This window comes from Onychostruthus taczanowskii, unplaced genomic scaffold (assembly GCF_017590055.1).
Source record: "Onychostruthus taczanowskii isolate IOZ18803 unplaced genomic scaffold, ASM1759005v1 scaffold3, whole genome shotgun sequence".
Lineage (NCBI taxonomy): Eukaryota > Metazoa > Chordata > Aves > Passeriformes > Passeridae > Onychostruthus > Onychostruthus taczanowskii.
In genome coordinates, this window is record NW_024500349.1 from 5,689,193 (window position 1) to 5,707,688 (window position 18,496).

The 18,496-nt window shown below is 39.4% G+C and overlaps 1 protein-coding gene across 1 annotated transcript in view; it reads right to left on the reverse strand.

Annotated features, from left to right (window-relative positions):
• Window positions 1–18,496, reverse strand: part of CUBN (cubilin) — a 143,639-nt gene that overhangs the window by 116,704 nt on the left and 8,439 nt on the right. The window contains exons 8-20 of the mRNA XM_041408539.1: window positions 17,777–17,945; window positions 16,906–17,037; window positions 15,641–15,736; window positions 14,969–15,090; window positions 12,761–12,947; window positions 10,891–11,009; window positions 9,240–9,471; window positions 7,711–7,892; window positions 6,755–6,917; window positions 5,955–6,145; window positions 1,796–1,952; window positions 853–1,031; window positions 227–389 (exon numbers count right to left, since the gene is read on the reverse strand). Of these exons, the coding sequence (XP_041264473.1) occupies window positions 227–389; window positions 853–1,031; window positions 1,796–1,952; window positions 5,955–6,145; window positions 6,755–6,917; window positions 7,711–7,892; window positions 9,240–9,471; window positions 10,891–11,009; window positions 12,761–12,947; window positions 14,969–15,090; window positions 15,641–15,736; window positions 16,906–17,037; window positions 17,777–17,945 (2,092 nt within the window). The remainder of the gene's footprint in view (window positions 1–226; window positions 390–852; window positions 1,032–1,795; window positions 1,953–5,954; window positions 6,146–6,754; window positions 6,918–7,710; window positions 7,893–9,239; window positions 9,472–10,890; window positions 11,010–12,760; window positions 12,948–14,968; window positions 15,091–15,640; window positions 15,737–16,905; window positions 17,038–17,776; window positions 17,946–18,496) is intronic.

Sequence of the window (18,496 nt, forward strand, 5' to 3'; positions counted from 1 at the left end):
GTTAAATTACATGTTTATAAAAAAACAGTTAGACACTCATAAAATTAGTTAATTTTCTTTCTGAAATTTCATAGTCCTTCTTTCTCGATGCATACTACATGGTAACTGATTCTGAATTTACTTCCCATCACACCATCCTAAAACTTGATTGACAGTTGTTTTCAGTTTGTGGGAAAATTTGCAAAGTCCCAACAGTCTACACAGACAACAGCAAAACAATCCTTACCTGTATCTAATGGCCAGTACTGCGCTCTGAAGCCAAGGTTGGTAAGTGAGGAAGCTCTGAATTTGATATAGAGATTGTTCCGTGTGGATTGCACTCTAGAGGGTACAGCTGTACCACAGTATTTCTCCAAAACAGGAGAGTCTCCATTGTTGCCATCTCTGACCTGAAGAACAGTGTATTCAAAATATCCTACAGAATTTTTTAATACATTCAAATATTAAGCATAAAGTAATTCATAAGAACTATATAAAAGAGATCCTTAGGAAGTCAACTCTACCCTTTCTTCATGTGGCTTCTACTACAGGCACATAAAATATAACCTTATGCCTATCAGAGGAGGAGAGAAAAGATGAGATCTTACACCCTCAGCAGTAAATGGCACAAAAACCTTCCAAACCAGGCCTGTTTAAAGAAACCTGATACTTGTCTTTGATTATCAAAACAGTCATGACATCTGTGGAAAACCAAGAAAACTTTTGGGACCCCTTTATGAACCTGGAAAAGCTTTTGTGACTGCTGGAAGGAGTGCTCACCTGTCAAGAACTTCCACTTAGGTGGAGATGAGTATTAGAAGGAGCTTGCAGATACGTATCTGCTATCCATAGTGCATGTGCATGGCTCCTTACCTCGATGTAGTCCGAATCACAAGTGGTTGTATTTCGAATGTCAAAGTCGGTGAAGTTAAGAATCACTGCTTTGGTAGCTGGCTGGGAGATGATCCACTCACAGGTCTTTGGGTGAGGGGAAATCCTGGGGTAATAAGGTGAATGGATTGTGCCTGCTCCAGACAAGGAACCTCCACAGGCTGCCAAGAGACACCAAGAATCAGTACTTGTGATGAATGATTTCAGGGAAGGTATCATAATGATGATGTATGATATGTATCAAGTAACTATGAAATTAGAAGAAAACTAACCCTAAATTATCTTATTTCAGCAGATTTTACAGATCTCTCAAGTAGTATTAATAACATATTTAAAAGAACAACTTACTGTAGGTATAGCATAAGTATGCTTCTACAGAAGACCAACATGAAAATAAATGGATTTGACTCATTGACTCATTTGTTTCACAGACACAGATAGGCTTGTTGGTGGTTAAGAACTTAAAGACAGGCAAAATGAAAGTAAAAAGATTTAGGCAGAATTGAAGCTATAACATCTTTGGTATGTCAGCATCAAGTGATAAATCATTAGTATCAAATCACAGAATCATTATTATCATATCACAGAATATTCTGTGTTGGAAGGGATCCACAAGGGTTATTGAGTCCAGCTCTTAAATGAATGACCCACATGAGGATCAAACCCACAACCCGCACCATGCTCTAACCATCTGAGGTAATCTCAAGGTCAGAAGCAACAAAGGGCCTGTTTCCAAGCATGCTAGGAGTGCCTACAGCAAACCCACTGCAGACATCTTTTTAAATAAATAAATTGACTCTGTTCTGTTCATTCCTTTCTTTTGAAGTTTGTCTTCAACCTATTATATGAATACTATATCATGGAAATGACTGAAAGTGTCCAAATTACAGGGAAGTTCACTGTGCAAATGACCAGTTCCACTTACCAACTTGATAAATAGCCCTGAAGCTAGTTCTCTGCACAGAAGCATCAGATTTGAATTTGATCCAGAGACCATTGCTGGTAGAAGTGATTGCAGACATGAGTGTATTATGACAGATTTTTCTAATAAGAGGAGACATCTCACTGTCACCATCTCGAACCTAGTCATTATAAAAAGGAAAGTGTTAGATCGTAAAAGCACAAGGATCTGATATCCAGATAAAACTATAATCTCCCAAGAGCTGCCACATAACAAAAGGAGTAGCTGTTTTACATATTTATGAGAGGGGCAAAGAGCCATCACTGTAACTGGCACAAGCACAGGACTTATGAGAGCTCAAAGGAACAATCTGATGATCAGCACAGAAGACATTAACACATGCTGCTGCCACAGGACATTAGGATTAAATGATCTTCTCTATGAACCATGGTTTTAGCACTATTTGGGCTTGTGTTTGCAAAAGTGACACCTTTAGGATGAAAGAGACAGGTAGGGTGCTCACCAGTGATAGCTGTGAAATTTTTGCCAGCACTAATATCTGATGGGGAAAAAAAATGGTATTTTTTATTTTCTTGCTCTGGCCATGAAGTTTCCAGTAATTTTTCAATGGCACTTCTCCAGAACAAGCATCTGCATCCATATATCGATGCAGGCAGACAGCTCACTAACAGGAGATGCAACTCCAAGTTCCTAAAGCAGTAAAGAGGGACACTGACATCTTTTCACTCTTTTAGCTGAAGGGTTTGATGAATGATAATGGCAATGAGTCTACATCACAGAATCCAGCTTTTACCTTCTGCCCTGCCTTTCTACTGACTTCAGTCAATTTGCTAATCAAAGGAGAAATGTATCTTATATATTTCCCTTAAAGTTGATTATAAATCCTGATTATCAAGGGGAGTAGATGGGAAAGTACCTCAAGACTTCAGACCCTGGATCCATATTCCATGAGTAAGAATACCTACATCCAGGGATCCAGGCAGAACCCTGGTATATCTCTGAGGTGCCCATCTCATTTCAAATGGGCAACAACAACCTGAGGTCCAAAAGATGGATCCTCTGCTCTCTGCTCAAGCAAAAAAATGCAATTGTTGTCCCAAAGATTCTCCCCAACACAAAATGCCTCTTTTCTGCTGTAAAAGTGGTGGTAGTTCATGTAGATGGAACTGCTTTTAAATGCATCTACATGCTGTCAAAGACAAAAAATCATTCCAGTGAGTTCACTGGCAAACCAGGGACATTGAGATTTCAGGTCCCCTCTCATCACTAATTCTTTCTTCCTCAGCTGTATTTATCCATGGGCTGGGAGAGAAGGTGAAAGGAACCCTCATGAGTGCCCTGGTGAACTGGCAGTGGCTGGCCCGCTTGCCCAGCTTTGCAGTCTATAGCTGGTGAGATGGCTTTCTCACTAACAGATATTTCCAATTTCCCTGGAATTTGAGTTTAAGGTGACAGAATTATTCTGGATTTATGGCAGAGCAGCTGACATCAGAATCTGTCAGAAATAAATCAGAAATAAATATTCCAAAATATTTAGTAAATCTTTGTAAAGCAGTGAAAACTTCCAGAGTGGTAATTCATAGGAGTTCACATGTTTTTCTTGAGCTGATTCTCCTTACATTTTTTGTTTATATAGTCAACTGAGTAGTGATAAAAATAATAGGTTCTCTAAACCATGTATGTGAGTAATGTCTCCTATTGCCAGCTAGAAGGACAGCATGGAAAAGGGACTGCCTTGACTAGCATCTTACCTCTGCATCATCACGTCACAGTTTTTCTCAAATAAGTTTTATTGTCTCTATTTTCTTATTGCAGATGCCTTCCTTAATAAGCAACTAAACATCCCTCCCTGAGCAAGTGCTCTGAGCTGTGTCTGGTCCCTGTGCAAACTCTACAGATTTCCTGATTTAGCCAGGGAATGGAATAATCCGCACCTCAAAGTGAAAAAAGAGTTGTTGGAGAGTAACTTTTAAAGTAACTTAAACACCCAAAAGTTGTTTCCCTAGATGAACCAGTGGGAGAGTATTTTATAAAAGAACACATGAAAAAATCAGGCCTTAATAACTGAGCACGGTACAGAGTACGGTTTTACTGACTGTCCCAGCCAGAAAATGTCGGTCTGATTTCTCTGCTCTGGGCTGAGCCACAGAGTGAGGGGGCAGGAAGAAGAGGAGGGCAGAAGCACATGGAAACTGAAGGGCTTGTGACTGATCAGAAAACAGTGAGGTAAATGCCTTGCTGAACTAATACAAACCGATGGTGTTCAACAGAAATGGTTTTGTTTTTGTGGCTGCTGTGAATTTAGCTGCTGTTTTGCCAGCAATTAGGCAAGACGAGTAGCAGGCCAAACAAACAAAAGCTGTCTGTTTTCATTAAACACACTTCCCCTCTCATTTCAGAAACTAATTACACTTCATTCCAACCTAGGTCTTTGAATTACAGGAGGAGAGAAGGGAACGATGACAACACAATAACATCTTTTAAAAATAGACCAACAGCATAGAGCTCAGAGGGGCCTGTTCCTCACTGGTCAAGAAGAGATTAAATACAAAACCCAACCTGGGCAGCCACTGAGCTGCATGGCTGGCAGTGCTAGACCCTGCTCTGGGGCCGCAGGGACGGCTCCCACCTGCTTCAGCTGCGGCAGCACCTTCGCAAATCAACCACTGACTGTGCCCAGCTTGTTTTCTTCCGTTTAGCTCTGCACAGCACAGGCACAGTTTTATACAGGCAGCAGTACCCAGCAGCCATCCCACGTGGGATGAGGTGTTTGTGACTGTACAGAGAAATACAGGCTGGGTACGACAGCAGAGGCCTTGAGACATGGCGAGTCGGGGCACGACACAGAGAGCAGGGATGCCGTGATAGAAGGGACAGAGGCCATCAACACTGAGAGCTTGTCAGGCTCTGAGGGCACCACCATGACTCACTGGGGCCAGCCTTGCCTCCACCAGGGCCCTGCACCTGCCACCGTCCAGGAGCCATGTCAGCCCCACAGGGCTCAGTCCCTGCCAGCAAACCTGCAGCCTGGTCAGTCTCCGTCTCCCCACAGCCCGGCCCTGCCTGGCCACGGGCTCTGCTGAGCCAGGTTCTCCCCTGTGGCTCACATCCTGGCCTGCCTCTGCCCCATCCTGTCCCTGCCCAGCCCAGCAGGTGCCCGTGGCCCAGGGCTGTCCTGCTCCCTGGCCATGGCGCTGGGACAGGCACTGCCCTGGCCTGCACCAGCCCTCACCTGTGGCCAGCTCCAGCAGGGCAGACCAGAGCTGGACAAAACTGGGCTTAGGGGTAGAAAAGAAAGTTAATACCATGGTTTTCACGTACTCATGTACTTAAAAGGCACCCTACAGCTGTAAATTTGTATGTAACACAACATTGCAAACCAGAGAAGAGAGAGCTAGAAGTAAAAATCACCTCAAGTGGATCGCACTAAGTACTGACATTAGTATTGCATTATTATTACACTTTTCATACAGAAACATTCCAACTGTACCATTTTGTTTTCTTTGCCAGTTAGATTGAGACTAAGAACAATTCTTGAATTGGACTTGTAAGATTTCAGTTATGGCAACAATAAACTCCCAGCTTTATATATGTATATAGAATCATAGAATCATTAAGATTGGAAAGGACTTCTAAATCTTAGAGTCCAACTGCAAACCGAGCTTGGCCAAGCCCACCACTAAATCATGTCCCTAAGTGCCACTTCTACACATCTTGTAAATACCTCCACGAACTTTCAACCACTTTCCCTAGGAATATGTGTATAAATATTTATATGGTGTGTTTCCTTTCAGTGTCAGATCAAAATCTTCCAGATAACACTTTGACTCCAGAAAATGCTCTATAGCAGCTATGGCATTAATATTTGTTTTTTCTTGCAGTTGGCATTCATTTACCAAATGGATATCAAACTCCCCCTTAATCATGTACAGACTATTAACAATTAATGTTAAGCTAGACAGATTTTCTCATTCTCTTAATCTTTGCTTCCCTCCAAATGCACCATCCTGCTCTTTCAGCCCCTGTGATTTTTGGACCCTAGTAAATTCGTATAGTTGTTTAATTAACACCTATTTCTGCAGTGGTCCTTGGGACAGAAGTTATACATGCTCTTGTACACACATACAATCAAACTCTCATATCAACTGATTAAGGAAATCACCTCTATATAATTTGCTGAACAATCATTATGACTCTCCAGCTCCATATGGGTGAAGTTGAGGAATATTTTTTCATCCCCTGGCTGTCGGATAATGTAAACACATTGACGGTTGTTGATATAAGGGTTTGGCCAGAAAGGAGATGTGATAACTCCTTCACTCTCTGTGAAATTTCCTCCACAGCTTGGATCTGCTATATTAAGAAGAAGAAAACAAATAGAGAGATTATTAAATAGAGTAACTCCTTCTGAGACTGCTTCTGTACAATGTCTGCAAATCAAAAAGAATTACTATATTATTGAAGAGCAAGTGTTAATTACATCTATTCATATGTTATCTCTATCTCAGAGACTTTTAATACTATTTTACCAACTTTTAATCCTGAGTATTTTACTTACCAGGAGATGTTGTGTACACAATATGAAAGCCTTTATCAGTAATTGAGTCATCAGAGTGAAAGTGAATAAATGCATATGGACCAGTGGTTTGGAGTGGGGGTGGAGATCCAGTGCTACAGTATCTACCAAGGACAGGGTCTTGTGGAAGAAGACCATCTCGAATCTAGACAGAATGACAGATCAACATTTAGGATTATTGTATGTGTGCCAGTTGTGAACAATACCAACACTTCTTAAGTTATCTCTGAGGCCCCAGAGGTATTATGGATGGTGGGTGGAGGGAAAGCTCATAGGAAATTTCCTCCAAACACAGAGTAACCAAGAAACAGATTCACCAGCATAGCTGTGATGCTGCTACCAGGAGGAGTATTTTACCGACTTTTAATCCTGAGTATTTTACTTACCAGGAGATGTTGTGTACACAATATGAAAGCCTTTATCAGTAATTGAGTCATCAGAGTGAAAGTGAATAAATGCATATGGACCAGTGGTTTGGAGTGGGGGTGGAGATCCAGTGCTACAGTATCTACCAAGGACAGGGTCTTGTGGAAGAAGACCATCTCGAATCTAGACAGAATGACAGATCAACATTTAGGATTATTGTATGTGTGCCAGTTGTGAACAATACCAACACTTCTTAAGTTATCTCTGAGGCCCCAGAGGTATTATGGATGGTGGGTGGAGGGAAAGCTCATAGGAAATTTCCTCCAAACACAGAGTAACCAAGAAACAGATTCACCAGCATAGCTGTGATGCTGCTACCAGGAGTCATCGAGGGTTTTGTGAAAGGGAAAGTGTCAGGAGATCTACTGTTGAACTGCTTTCTTGAAATCATGTTCTGCATTGCACACAACATGCTGTTCCAAACTGGGTTCTCATTTCCATGAGAAGGTATTGCTGAATTCTGTAAGCATTATGTCACACTCAACAAAAAGCCCTAAGCTCATACATCAAGTTGTGGATGGCTGTGTAAGCTACGATATGATTCTATTAGTCTTAGATCCCTTTCCTGGATAGTTTCCCACAGGCTCATGTATTCTCTGTGGGTTGACATTTAACAAGGAGTTTGGAGACTGAACTTTGTAAGAAAGTGAAAGCTTCCCATCAAGTATTTGGCCTGAATCCCATCCTTTTTTTCACAGGACTTCCACCGACTTCAGTGAAGCAGGTTCTTGTCCCCTTTCTGTCCTATTGTCTCTGATTGTGCATGGATGGCTGGAATATGTAAATAAAAAAGAGCTTTTCAACCTAGGGTTAAATTTTCAAAGAGTCCCCTTCTGTACATACAAAAGTTTCAAAATATCTTGTTTTGCAATAACATATCCACAAAATGTTGTCATAATTCACAATTACACTTTACCTCTAAATAGTCATAATTGCAGCTGTCATGGTGTTCCAGGCTCAATGTGCCAAAAGCAAATGTAATGAGGAGGCCAGGACTGGTTGAGATGGTCCAGAAACAATTTCTGTTTACAGGATAATTACCAGGATATCCTGGAGAGCTTATCGAGCCATAAGTACCTGTCAGCTCACCACCACATTCTAACAGAAAGAGACAGAGAACAACAGAGTATTTATCACCACATGTCGTGTCAGAAGATGAACTGTCCTGTAGTGTCAAAACTACCTACCACTTTGGGGTCAGAATAAATTAAAAAGCAAAGACCAAGCCAAACAAACCAGCAAGTTTCTTCTTCCTTTAAATTTTGCAGTTAATGCTGCAATTTTAAAAGCTGAACTCCAAATATTTCCTGATTTGCACAGTAAAAGAAAGATTGTTACCCAATCATGATGAACATGCCTTAAGAAGAATAATTAGAAGCACTGTGTTTGGATTGGATTTACAAAATTAATCTGGATTTCTGTACTTTGTAAATAGTCTCCATTTTTTATCCTATCACGAGAGTAGTTCCATTAAAAAAAAAAAAAAAGGAAATAGCTAGCTTAATCTCATCTAAAATGCTCTCTTTGGTTTTGGTTTTTGGGTTTTTTTTTCCTTTCCCGAAAGAATTTCCATTAAAAAAAAAAAAAAAAAAAGGAAACAGCTAGCTTAATCTCATCTAAACTGCTCTCTTTGGTTTTGGTTTTTGTTTTTTTTTTTTTTTGTTAGCGCTATTTTTTCCTCCAAAATATCTGCATTCACTTTTCAGTACTCAAAGTATTAATTCAATATTTGTCAATTAGTAATTATCGATCTAATAATGGCAATTGAAAGAAAAAACCCCACCAAAAATCATATTAAAAGCACTTCAAGAAATATTTCTAGAAATAAGGGAATGGCATTTTTTACTTTATGGTTCATTCAAGACACAACCCAATGCACTATTTTGTTTCTAGATAATACACAGAACACTGAAGTGATCTTAATGTTATTTGTGATGATTTGAAATTTATCTCTGGGAATGCATTGCCAGACCATCTGGAACAATCACCCAATTAGCATTACCAAGAATTCAGGCAGAAATGTACAACAAATCACACCAAAAACCTCACACATTCTTTAAAATCCAGTTCCCTATAATCTCTCATGTTTGGAACACTTAGGCTGTTGTAAATTGTCAGTGGCAGAACAAACCATTAACTTGCTTGCTCGAAGTACCAGATATTTCTGTGACAAAAGAGAACTGACTAAATGAATGTTCTCCCCAGAAACACATGCTCTTTGGGGGATTCCTCACAGGAGGTGTAAAGCAACCTTAAAAAACAGCAGAAAGCTATTCACGCAGAGGCCTAGAGCTAGAGTTTGAAAGTATCTTCAAGTGATATATATTTCGGCCTCACTCTCTTGAAAAATACTGTCCTTCTGTTCCTATAGTTTCCTAATCAAAGGAAATAAGTAATTCATTTTACTCTAAAACCATGAAGATGCTTTGCATTTCTTCAACTTACCAGGATCCTGAGATTCCCAATGAACAGTAAAACCTCCAGTAATGGTGTGGTTTGAGTACAACCAAAAATACAGAGAGTTGTGGGAACTGAGAAGCTCTGTAGGACCCGGGAAGCCACAGTATTTTCCGAGCATATGCATTGATACTGAAGGCCCATCATGGATTTGAAGGAATTCAGAGTTACACTGATTACTTGTCTCTAGTTGGAAGAATGGGAAAGTAACACGCAGAATCTAATAGAAGAGAGAAAACAAAATACCTCTTTTCTCCATTCTGAGACACTATCTATACATAAACTTTATAGAGCAGCTATGCAACTGTGAGAATCTATGAGCTTTTATGTCATTTCCAGGACAGAAAAGAATATCAAAGAATCTTAAGGGTCAAAAGGAAAGAAAGAAGATAGACAGATAAGAATTTAGTCAGTGACATTTTCTGGAAAGAGCATTACTTCTATAAACTAATAATTGAGACCATTTGCCTGTGTGTGTTAAATGTGCAAAATATATATATGTGTAAATGTCAAGCCACGTGAAAAGCTTGAAACACAGCATAATATACTTTATTCCAGGTTTCCCTTGGAAGTTTTTTTCATCAGATAATTAGTATTTTTCACCCTTACTATGGTTCAAAGGGTTGTAATGGGAGTTAAAATGTTCAATGATTTTGTTTTGCACAAGTAAAATCAGTGTTTCTAAATCCCATTCTGGATACTTAGTGACATACTTAGTGACATTCAGATTCTTCACTGGTATGCTGTAATATGCTCTGCTGAAGACAGTAGTGGTCCCTAGCTTAAGGCTGAGGACATGTCACATACATACATACATACACATATATATATGTGTGTGTGTGTGTAATGCTGTATAAACCACTGTTAAGCACTGGTTTATAAAATTACTTCATTCCGCAAAATGTCAAAAATACATCAAATATTTAGATCCCAGGTAAGAAATTTAATGCTAAATTATGGAGTAGCACATTTTGTCGTGGTTATTTATATCACAAGTGGCATTGTTAGTTGCAGATCAGAATCAGAATATACATTTATGTGCAACATTAAAAATCAATCCTTTTAAAAAAATCAGATGCTGTTATTACACAAAGGCATTGACAATATGAATTAAGCATTCTACATTTCTGTATTCAGATATCAGAAACATGAAATTGTTTTGGGGTCACAGAATCACAGAACAGTCTGAGCTGGAAGGGACCCAGAAGGATCATCGAGTCAACTTCATAAGTGAAGAGTTGGCCGTGTGGGGATCAACGCCACAGCCTTGGTGTTGTCAGCACCAGGCTCTGACCAACTCACTTAGCTCAGGAGCTACCCATGGAGCCCACCAGAGCAGAGCTTTTCTCATCCATCCATTCTCAGATCACCTTCTAAATCAATGTAGAACATTGTAGCTGGAGTAGGTTAATAAACTATAACTCTCAGCTGCTTAGGAAAAGCTTGGAAAAAGCAAATCATTAGGCTACGGAACCTGAAGGCTTGTAAGGATCTAAAATATATCCTTTTGAAAAACTATTTATTCTGAGGGGATTGGATCACAACATAGGAACATGTAGCATGACAACAGTCATGTTTGCTCTGATAAGCCGAGGGGTCCTACAGACTGAGGGTTTCTTTAACCTGAAGTCTACTTTACCTTGTTGGGAGTAGTTTGAATAACCCAAGCACAGCTGACCCCACTGTTGTACCACTGGCTGTTTGGGTTGTTAGGGTAACTGAAAGTCCCACTCAAGCCTGAGAGGTATCCTCCACAAACTGCAAAAAGAGAGAGAAAATTAAACAGATTTTGTGCTATTACTCTACAGACTAAAACAAAACTTTTTTTTTTTTTTTTTGCATAGCTTTTTCCTCTTAAACATTTAAAACAATGTTGAAAAATACTTCTATAAAAGGATCTTTAGGACTTCCTCTCAAGTGGAATGATATCTCAGAAAAGCATAAATTCCCTGAAAGAAAAAATAGTTATTGGAAAAAGAACAAAGAATGTCAGTTGGAACATGTGGATACTGCCAAAAGATATTGATTCTGTCTCATGATAGCGTCCATAAACTGCTTTGCTTCCAGAAGGATAGCTCCAGATTGAATCTCTAGATTTTCCCCTTCAATGAAATAACATTTTGCATTTTGAAGTTAACATGATGTCAGGTTGTCTTTCTCAGAAGTGCTACACCATAGAAGATATCCTCAGGAGGTTTTATTGTTCTGTTTATTCTTTTTGGTCAGATTTCTGGGCCTGATAATCCCTCTCATGATACACCATGGTCTCTTCTCTCACTGAACCATTCAATGACTGGGAACTGAGAACTCCAAACAGCTACAGAAAAATATGTCTGTAAAGCAGCCAAAATACAATATATATGCAAATATAGCTACAATGTGCACCAAGCACCCGTAGTTTAACATTGAACTGATTCTAAAGAAATAGCTAATTCTCACCAAACTCTTTTGTTTCAAGAAGGGGTAAAAAGAATATAATTTTATCTCAAATGTCTATCTAAAACATCTCACCCTTTTTCAACCCGATTCAAAATGACCATATAAGAAAATGCATTATTTTTTCCTTGATTAAAAACTAAAAGAACGGGTGGTACAGTATGATTCCTTACTACATAAAATCTGGGTTTCTATCCCTTCATTATAAATGGCTAAAAAGAAATTTTCCCCCCTGTGGACTTAATAATAAAATATTAATAATTAATCATGATAAAACATTACTAGTTAGATACTTCAGGAAAATAGAAAAAAGCCTAAAATAGTTCTAAAACAGGGTGGATTTCACAGGTGTTCAGTGGAACTTTTACATACTGTATTACATTAAAATGTAATTTGCTTTCTTCTTAGCAATGTACAATAAAAATGCGCCACTGTTGGCACAGGGACACTGGACCCACTGGAATGCTATCCTGACCTTGATTAATTAAAATTAATGGAAAAAAAAAGTTCTCAAACAAACGGAAGAAATTATATTAGGAGGAAAAGGGAAAACTTTGAAGTTGGTATAAAACTGAGATTCCCCCATTTTCATACCTAACATTTCTTTCATTACATTTCTGTTTGAAAACCTCTTCTGGCTTTTCCTCTTGACTAAGGATATCAGGACCTTTCACTTCATAACAGATGAAATAATATGCACAAAAAAGAAACATCAATATATTCTTTTGTTCTCCTTATACTGGATCCTCTTTCCAACCAGCTTTCCAGACAACTTTCTCGGGAACAGAGATCTGATTTCAGGATGTCTGGCATCTAGCCAAGGCCAGTGGGCCTGCAGATCAACTTTTCATTGTTGCATTCCTACTGCTAAACAAAACAGCGATAAACAAAGCTCATGGAAAACTCTGACTTGGAGGGAATTTGGGTTGGGACCTCTAATCCACCAAACACAGGGCTGTTTTTCACATCATAACTCCATTCTTATTCACATGATAATGGCACCAAGCATCTACTCGCTGAAGCCCGCTGTCCCATTTCCCAGGAGGGCAGGAGGGGGAGGAGTTCAGCTGTACCTTGCTGGGCAGTCTGGCACTGTGGTCCTGTCCAGGCACTGGTGCACTCGCAGGAGTAGCCATTGACCCCATCGGTGCAGGTGCCCCCATTCTGACACGGGTTGCTGATACATTCATCGATGTTCTCTGTACAATTAGGGCCTGTCCAGCCTGCATTGCACAGGCAGAAATAGCCAGAGGTCATTGCCTACAGATATAAAGAAATCAAATAAAACAATGAGCATGAATCACCTAAAGAAATCAATGGAGTCAGCAGAAAGACTGATGTTTACACTTATTTTATGAGGAAATATTGGAGTAAAGAAATAAAACCTTTGAATTTTTTGGCCTTGATGGTTACTGGTGAATACCAAAATAAACATAAAGCCTAATTAGATTATCTATCTTTTTGGATTTTTCTATTAAATTATTTCTTAGCAGGGCTCTTTCAAATTACTTTCTTAAAAATCAAAATCCGTACACTTCTAGCTATTCAGAAAACTGTTTGATCATGCTAGAATCAAGTCAATCATATTACCTAAACCTTATAAATAGCAAGGCAAGATAACTGGTGTATAAGTAATTTCTCACAAGACCTTTCTCCAGGAAGTCTGTGCTGCAGCTATGTGGGCTGTTAACTTTCATTTTCATCCCGAGGAATGTTAAAGGGGAAAAATTTCACCTTTTCAGCTTTTTTCCTTATTCTATATGTCTCTTTTCCATTTCCATTGTTGCAACCCATACTACTTCTCCATATCATCAAGTCTTTCCATATCTGTAACTGTTTTAATTTCGTATGTTCTCTTACCTTCTATCTCTTGTTTTATAGGCACAATCTTTAAAGGTAAAGCAGAACATGGTCCCAGGTACCAGTTACAATCCCATCTTTGATGACAGTGTATTGCATTCTCTATTTGCTTTTCTGTTATCTATTCATGTCCTTTGTGTCCCAAAGAGATTTTCAGTATGATGGAAAAGGGTTTTGATGTGTATTTAGGGCTCTGAATGTCATTTTAGAAGGTGTTTTCTGATCTGCATTGTCTGATATTTAATTGAAAAATTTTATTTCCTCTGTCATTATGCTGGCCAAATATAGCTCTGCAGTTTCTCTATTTTATTAGATGCCTAGGTAATCACATTACTTAAATATCTATGTTATTATCTTCAGGTACTAGCTTGTAGTATTGCCCATTGTTGTATGTGAGAATATATTTAGGGGAAGATGTCATAGCTTTTAACAGAGCAAGGAATGCTGGTAAGAAGTGGAGTGTGAGAGGACCATCACATTTCACACAGAAAATTGAAAAAGCAAGAGGGAATAGACCAAGGAATCATAGAAACATTTAGCTTTGGAAAGACCCTCAAGATCACCAAATCCAGCTGTTAACCTAACACTTCTAAATCCATATCTTATCTCTCATTTTCCCTGTGCCTCCAGGGACAACCAAAATGAGGACATCTGCAGCCTAATGGGGATAAATGGGGAAAAAAAACTCTACTGGAATAAAAGAATTAGCATTTGTGAATATTTCAGCAAAATCACCATCATAAATATCCTCCACAAGAAAAACCCCAGGTCTGCAGAATGGGCTTTCCAGGACACAGCACACCTCACTCAGGAAGCCATAAAAGCCTTCATAGGGTCCATGAGGTTAAATCAAATGTTCGCAGTGCATGAGAATGAATTCATACCACCAATCAGTTCAGGTCCAAAAGACTTGGTTACCATCAGTGCAACCAATTCCTTTGAAACACCCTTTCCATGCTCATATAAACAGCCTGAGACTCCAGGAGTGCTCTCACAAGATCAGACTAGGAACTCATAACTAACTCTGCTGGATATTAACAGTCTGAAGGTCAGCAGAGGTACTGGTTCTGTTATCATGGGTAATTCCTCCATGATCCATGCTGGTAAATTACTTTCTTGTGCCACCAAGAGCAGTTCTCTCCCATCAGCATTCCATTGGCTAGCACGGGCTACCAAACACAATTTCTCATGCCATTGGTGAGTGCCAAGATTGCTACCTCTACTTCACACACAAAGCAATGGCTTGTGTGCCCTGAAACTCACTTTGCTTTCCTCAGGTATATCCTTTGACCTTGCAGTCCCCAATAACTTTGCCTCATTCCCAGCAGTATGTCTGCACTCAGCCTTCAGTCTCACCAAGGCTCCCTGGCTGGTTATAACTACACAGCGCTGTCACTGTGTGTGAGGAGCCCAGCACTTACCAAGCACTGCCCGTTGACACAAGGGTTTTGCAGCTGACAGATATCACTGAGAGGAGAGCACCCATTCGGCCCATATCCACTCCCAGTGAACCCAGATGTGCAGGAACAAAATGGCATGGGCCCTTGGGAGATAAGACAAGATATAGAACATAATTCTGTTACAATGACAATACTAATGTCTGTAAATGTCCTTGACATTTTGAAGGAGAATCTTAATGTAATTCTAACTTCCTTGACCTTTTGACACCTTCCCTGGTCAGTGCCCAGTTTGAACATGGAAAGAGCCCTAGTGTTGTTTTGCTATGGGTACCTGAGAGTTCAAGGTCTCCTTCATGGGAAGTGGTGGGGTAGTTGAAGGGTATTTATTGGAAGGGGGATATTAAAAGCAGCTGTATATTTGGAAAACTGCATGAAAGAGAAATGGTGAACATCTCCACAGTTTTAGCATAAAGACTTCTTTTTGGTGGAGCCTAAGTCTACTTCTTTCAGTGTTTGTGAAAAAGTCTGCTGGCTTTAGCTAACCTGCCAGTAAAATCTTTTGCATGAGGCAAAGCTGACTGTGGTGAAGGGGCTGCAGTGTAGATATGTTTGTATAAAGTGGATTTATCCTAACCAGGTCCTCCTTGAGATTCATGCTGATATTACCTTACAGTCTTTAAGAAAGCATCATACCTGGAGCTGAGGTACAAGTAGCCAAAGGATGGCACCCTCCATTATTTATTGAGCAGATATCAACCTGGGTACATGTTTGTCCATCTCCCTCATAACCTGTTCAGAGGTAAATCTCAGTTAGTCTGTAACAAACCATTTTCTTTGTGAATTGACAGCAAAACAATCAACTGGTGAGCAAAACATTAATTCATGGTGTAAAATCATAGTCTTCTGCAGTTAAAAAGAAAGAATTGACATAGCTGCTGAAGTAAAACTGGCATATTTATTGTGGCTCCTTCATGCAGGGATGGATTCTAACTGTAAATAAATCCTTCCATAGTTGCAGAAAAAAAAGATATATTAATGTATATCAAATATAGGTAAAGTCAGTGAGGCCATAGAAGCCCATGTCTCTCAGCCACCATGTGTTGCCCTCCCTGCACATCTGCACCCAGTCAGCCCAAACCACATCCAGACTTTTTCCTCCTGCACACCAGAACAGCCCTTGGATCTCAAACACAACACCCAGATTCTCTCAGGACATTCAGGAGAACCAAAGCCCTGCAGCTCAACTCCTTATGGCCAGAGCTGACATCACCAAAACTTGTCTGAGGCCACATTTCCAGCATGGTGGTATCCCTTCAGCACTCAGTAATTGGGACCCTTCATTACCTAAATAGCAATCAAAAAGTCAATTAGAAAGACTTTTTCCTGCTATATTTCTAGTATTGACCCCATATATTTCAGAAAGCATTTTAAATCATAAAGCATAAATTATAAAGACCTAAGTTGCAACTTCCACTGCTTGAGCTGTATTGCAGTGGAAACACTGCCTCCTCAGACAGCATTCAGAGCGTGACAATTATCAAGGCTTTTTTTTACTGCAGACAATACAGTCTGTGATTTATGGCACACAGGACACTCCTTCAATTAATACAGACAATGAAATTACTACCATAATTACGCAATCCCTGTTTCCCATTAATGATCTTGTAAAGGAAGTACTTCACCAAATCCAGACTATAACACTGAAAACAGCTACCTAGTACAAGAGAAACCCATTTCAGAGGATCCTCTTTAGAGGCATACTCTATACAATGTTCATTAATAGCTGAAGCAATTTGAATATACTCGGACTCTGCATTCTGTATTACAGTATTGTGTATGTGATATTTCTATAAAACCAATTTCCAGCTTCTTAAATCTACACCAAAACAGGCTTGTATGTGTTGAATTTTCATCTTTTAAGCCCTTCCATAGTATTATCAGCAAGAAATCCATTTTACCTGGTGGACAGAGCCCACAGCGAAATGATCCAACTGTGTTGATGCATTGGACCATCGGTGCAGTTGAGCAGCCTCCATTATTACTTGCACATTCATCAATGTCTTGGCAAGTGTAGCCATTTCCTTGCCAGCCTAAAAAGTAGCGCAGAAAAGACATCAGAAAGAAAATGCCTGGCCTTTTTGGTTTCTTCTTTGACCAAATATTTTCATAGAGTACAACTGAATTGCACTTCATTAGCACAAGAGTAGACCTGTCTTCCTCATAACTGATTAAAATTAATACTGGTCTGAAAATTAGATTTCAAACACAACAGTGTGGAGATGTGAGTAAAGGAATGTTTTGTTTTAACTGTATTCTGGATATTTCAGATTCAAACACACTTTTACCTAAAGAAGATGCTGTTCTGGTCTAGTGCATATATGTATATTTTGCAGCAAATCTTCATTGCAACTTCAGTAAAATATTTTAAAAACTTCTTCTACAGACACCACCTGCCCAGCTCAGGAAGAGTAATCATAGGTTATATGGTCTGAGGGAGCAATCAGATTTTTATATTGCCTTAGGGCAGGAAACATACAGCTATGAAAGTACTGCAGACATTATGTGAAGGTGACAGGACATGATGGACATGAATGTACCTGTGGACATGAGACTTATTTAAATGATCAGTTTAGGATGAGATAAATCATGCATTAGACTCCACTGCCTGTGTTACCTATATAAAACACAACCCGCATTTATTCTCTAGAACACAGACCAAAGCATTTAATGGAGTTACGCTCATCTGCATCCTGTGTCTGTGCTTATGATACTCAGGCAATAGTACCTCTGCCACCCCATCCAGCCTGAGAGCCTGGAAGGACAAGATACCTGTGGGGCAGGAACCACATCTGTAGGAGCCTAAAGTGTTGTAGCACTGCACAAGTGGATCCTGTGAACACGGAGGATTAGGGAGGCTGCATTCATCTATATCAGCACTGCAGGCAGGGCTGCCAGGAGGGGACATCCAGCCAGCATCACAGAGACAGTGGTACTTGGGCTGCCACAGAAAACATCACATTGCATGTTTAAGGCATTTGCAATAGTCAAGAAAAAGGCAGGAGGAGTTAATTTCATAAAATGACTTTGAAAGTATAGCAAGAAAGATTTCAGAGCATTACATGGCTTGTATGTTTTGTTTTGTAAGTTGCTTCAGTAGTTTTCTCAGTCTATTTCTTCCTCTGAATTTACTTCTTCAGATTATGGAAGCAACTCAGGCTCATTCATTATGTTCATAAAAGAAAACTGTAATTTACCCCAAAGCTCCCAGAGAAAATAAGATCAATTATGAGCTGTACATAACCATAATTAAAAGTCATCAACTTGCTTTTTAACCAGGGCAAAGAGATCATTGTAAGCAACCTGAAATCATCTTGGCTCTTTTCTTTTAATCAAATTATTCAGTAGTCTAGGCAATGTGCAGCACTGACATTAAAATGCAAATACATGTTTTCTTTTAGGAAAATAGTTTTCTCTCTAGTAAACTTTACTAATGGCCAGATTTCAGCATTTATCTAGCTTTAGTCCAATTAAAGCTAATGGGAGCTTTAT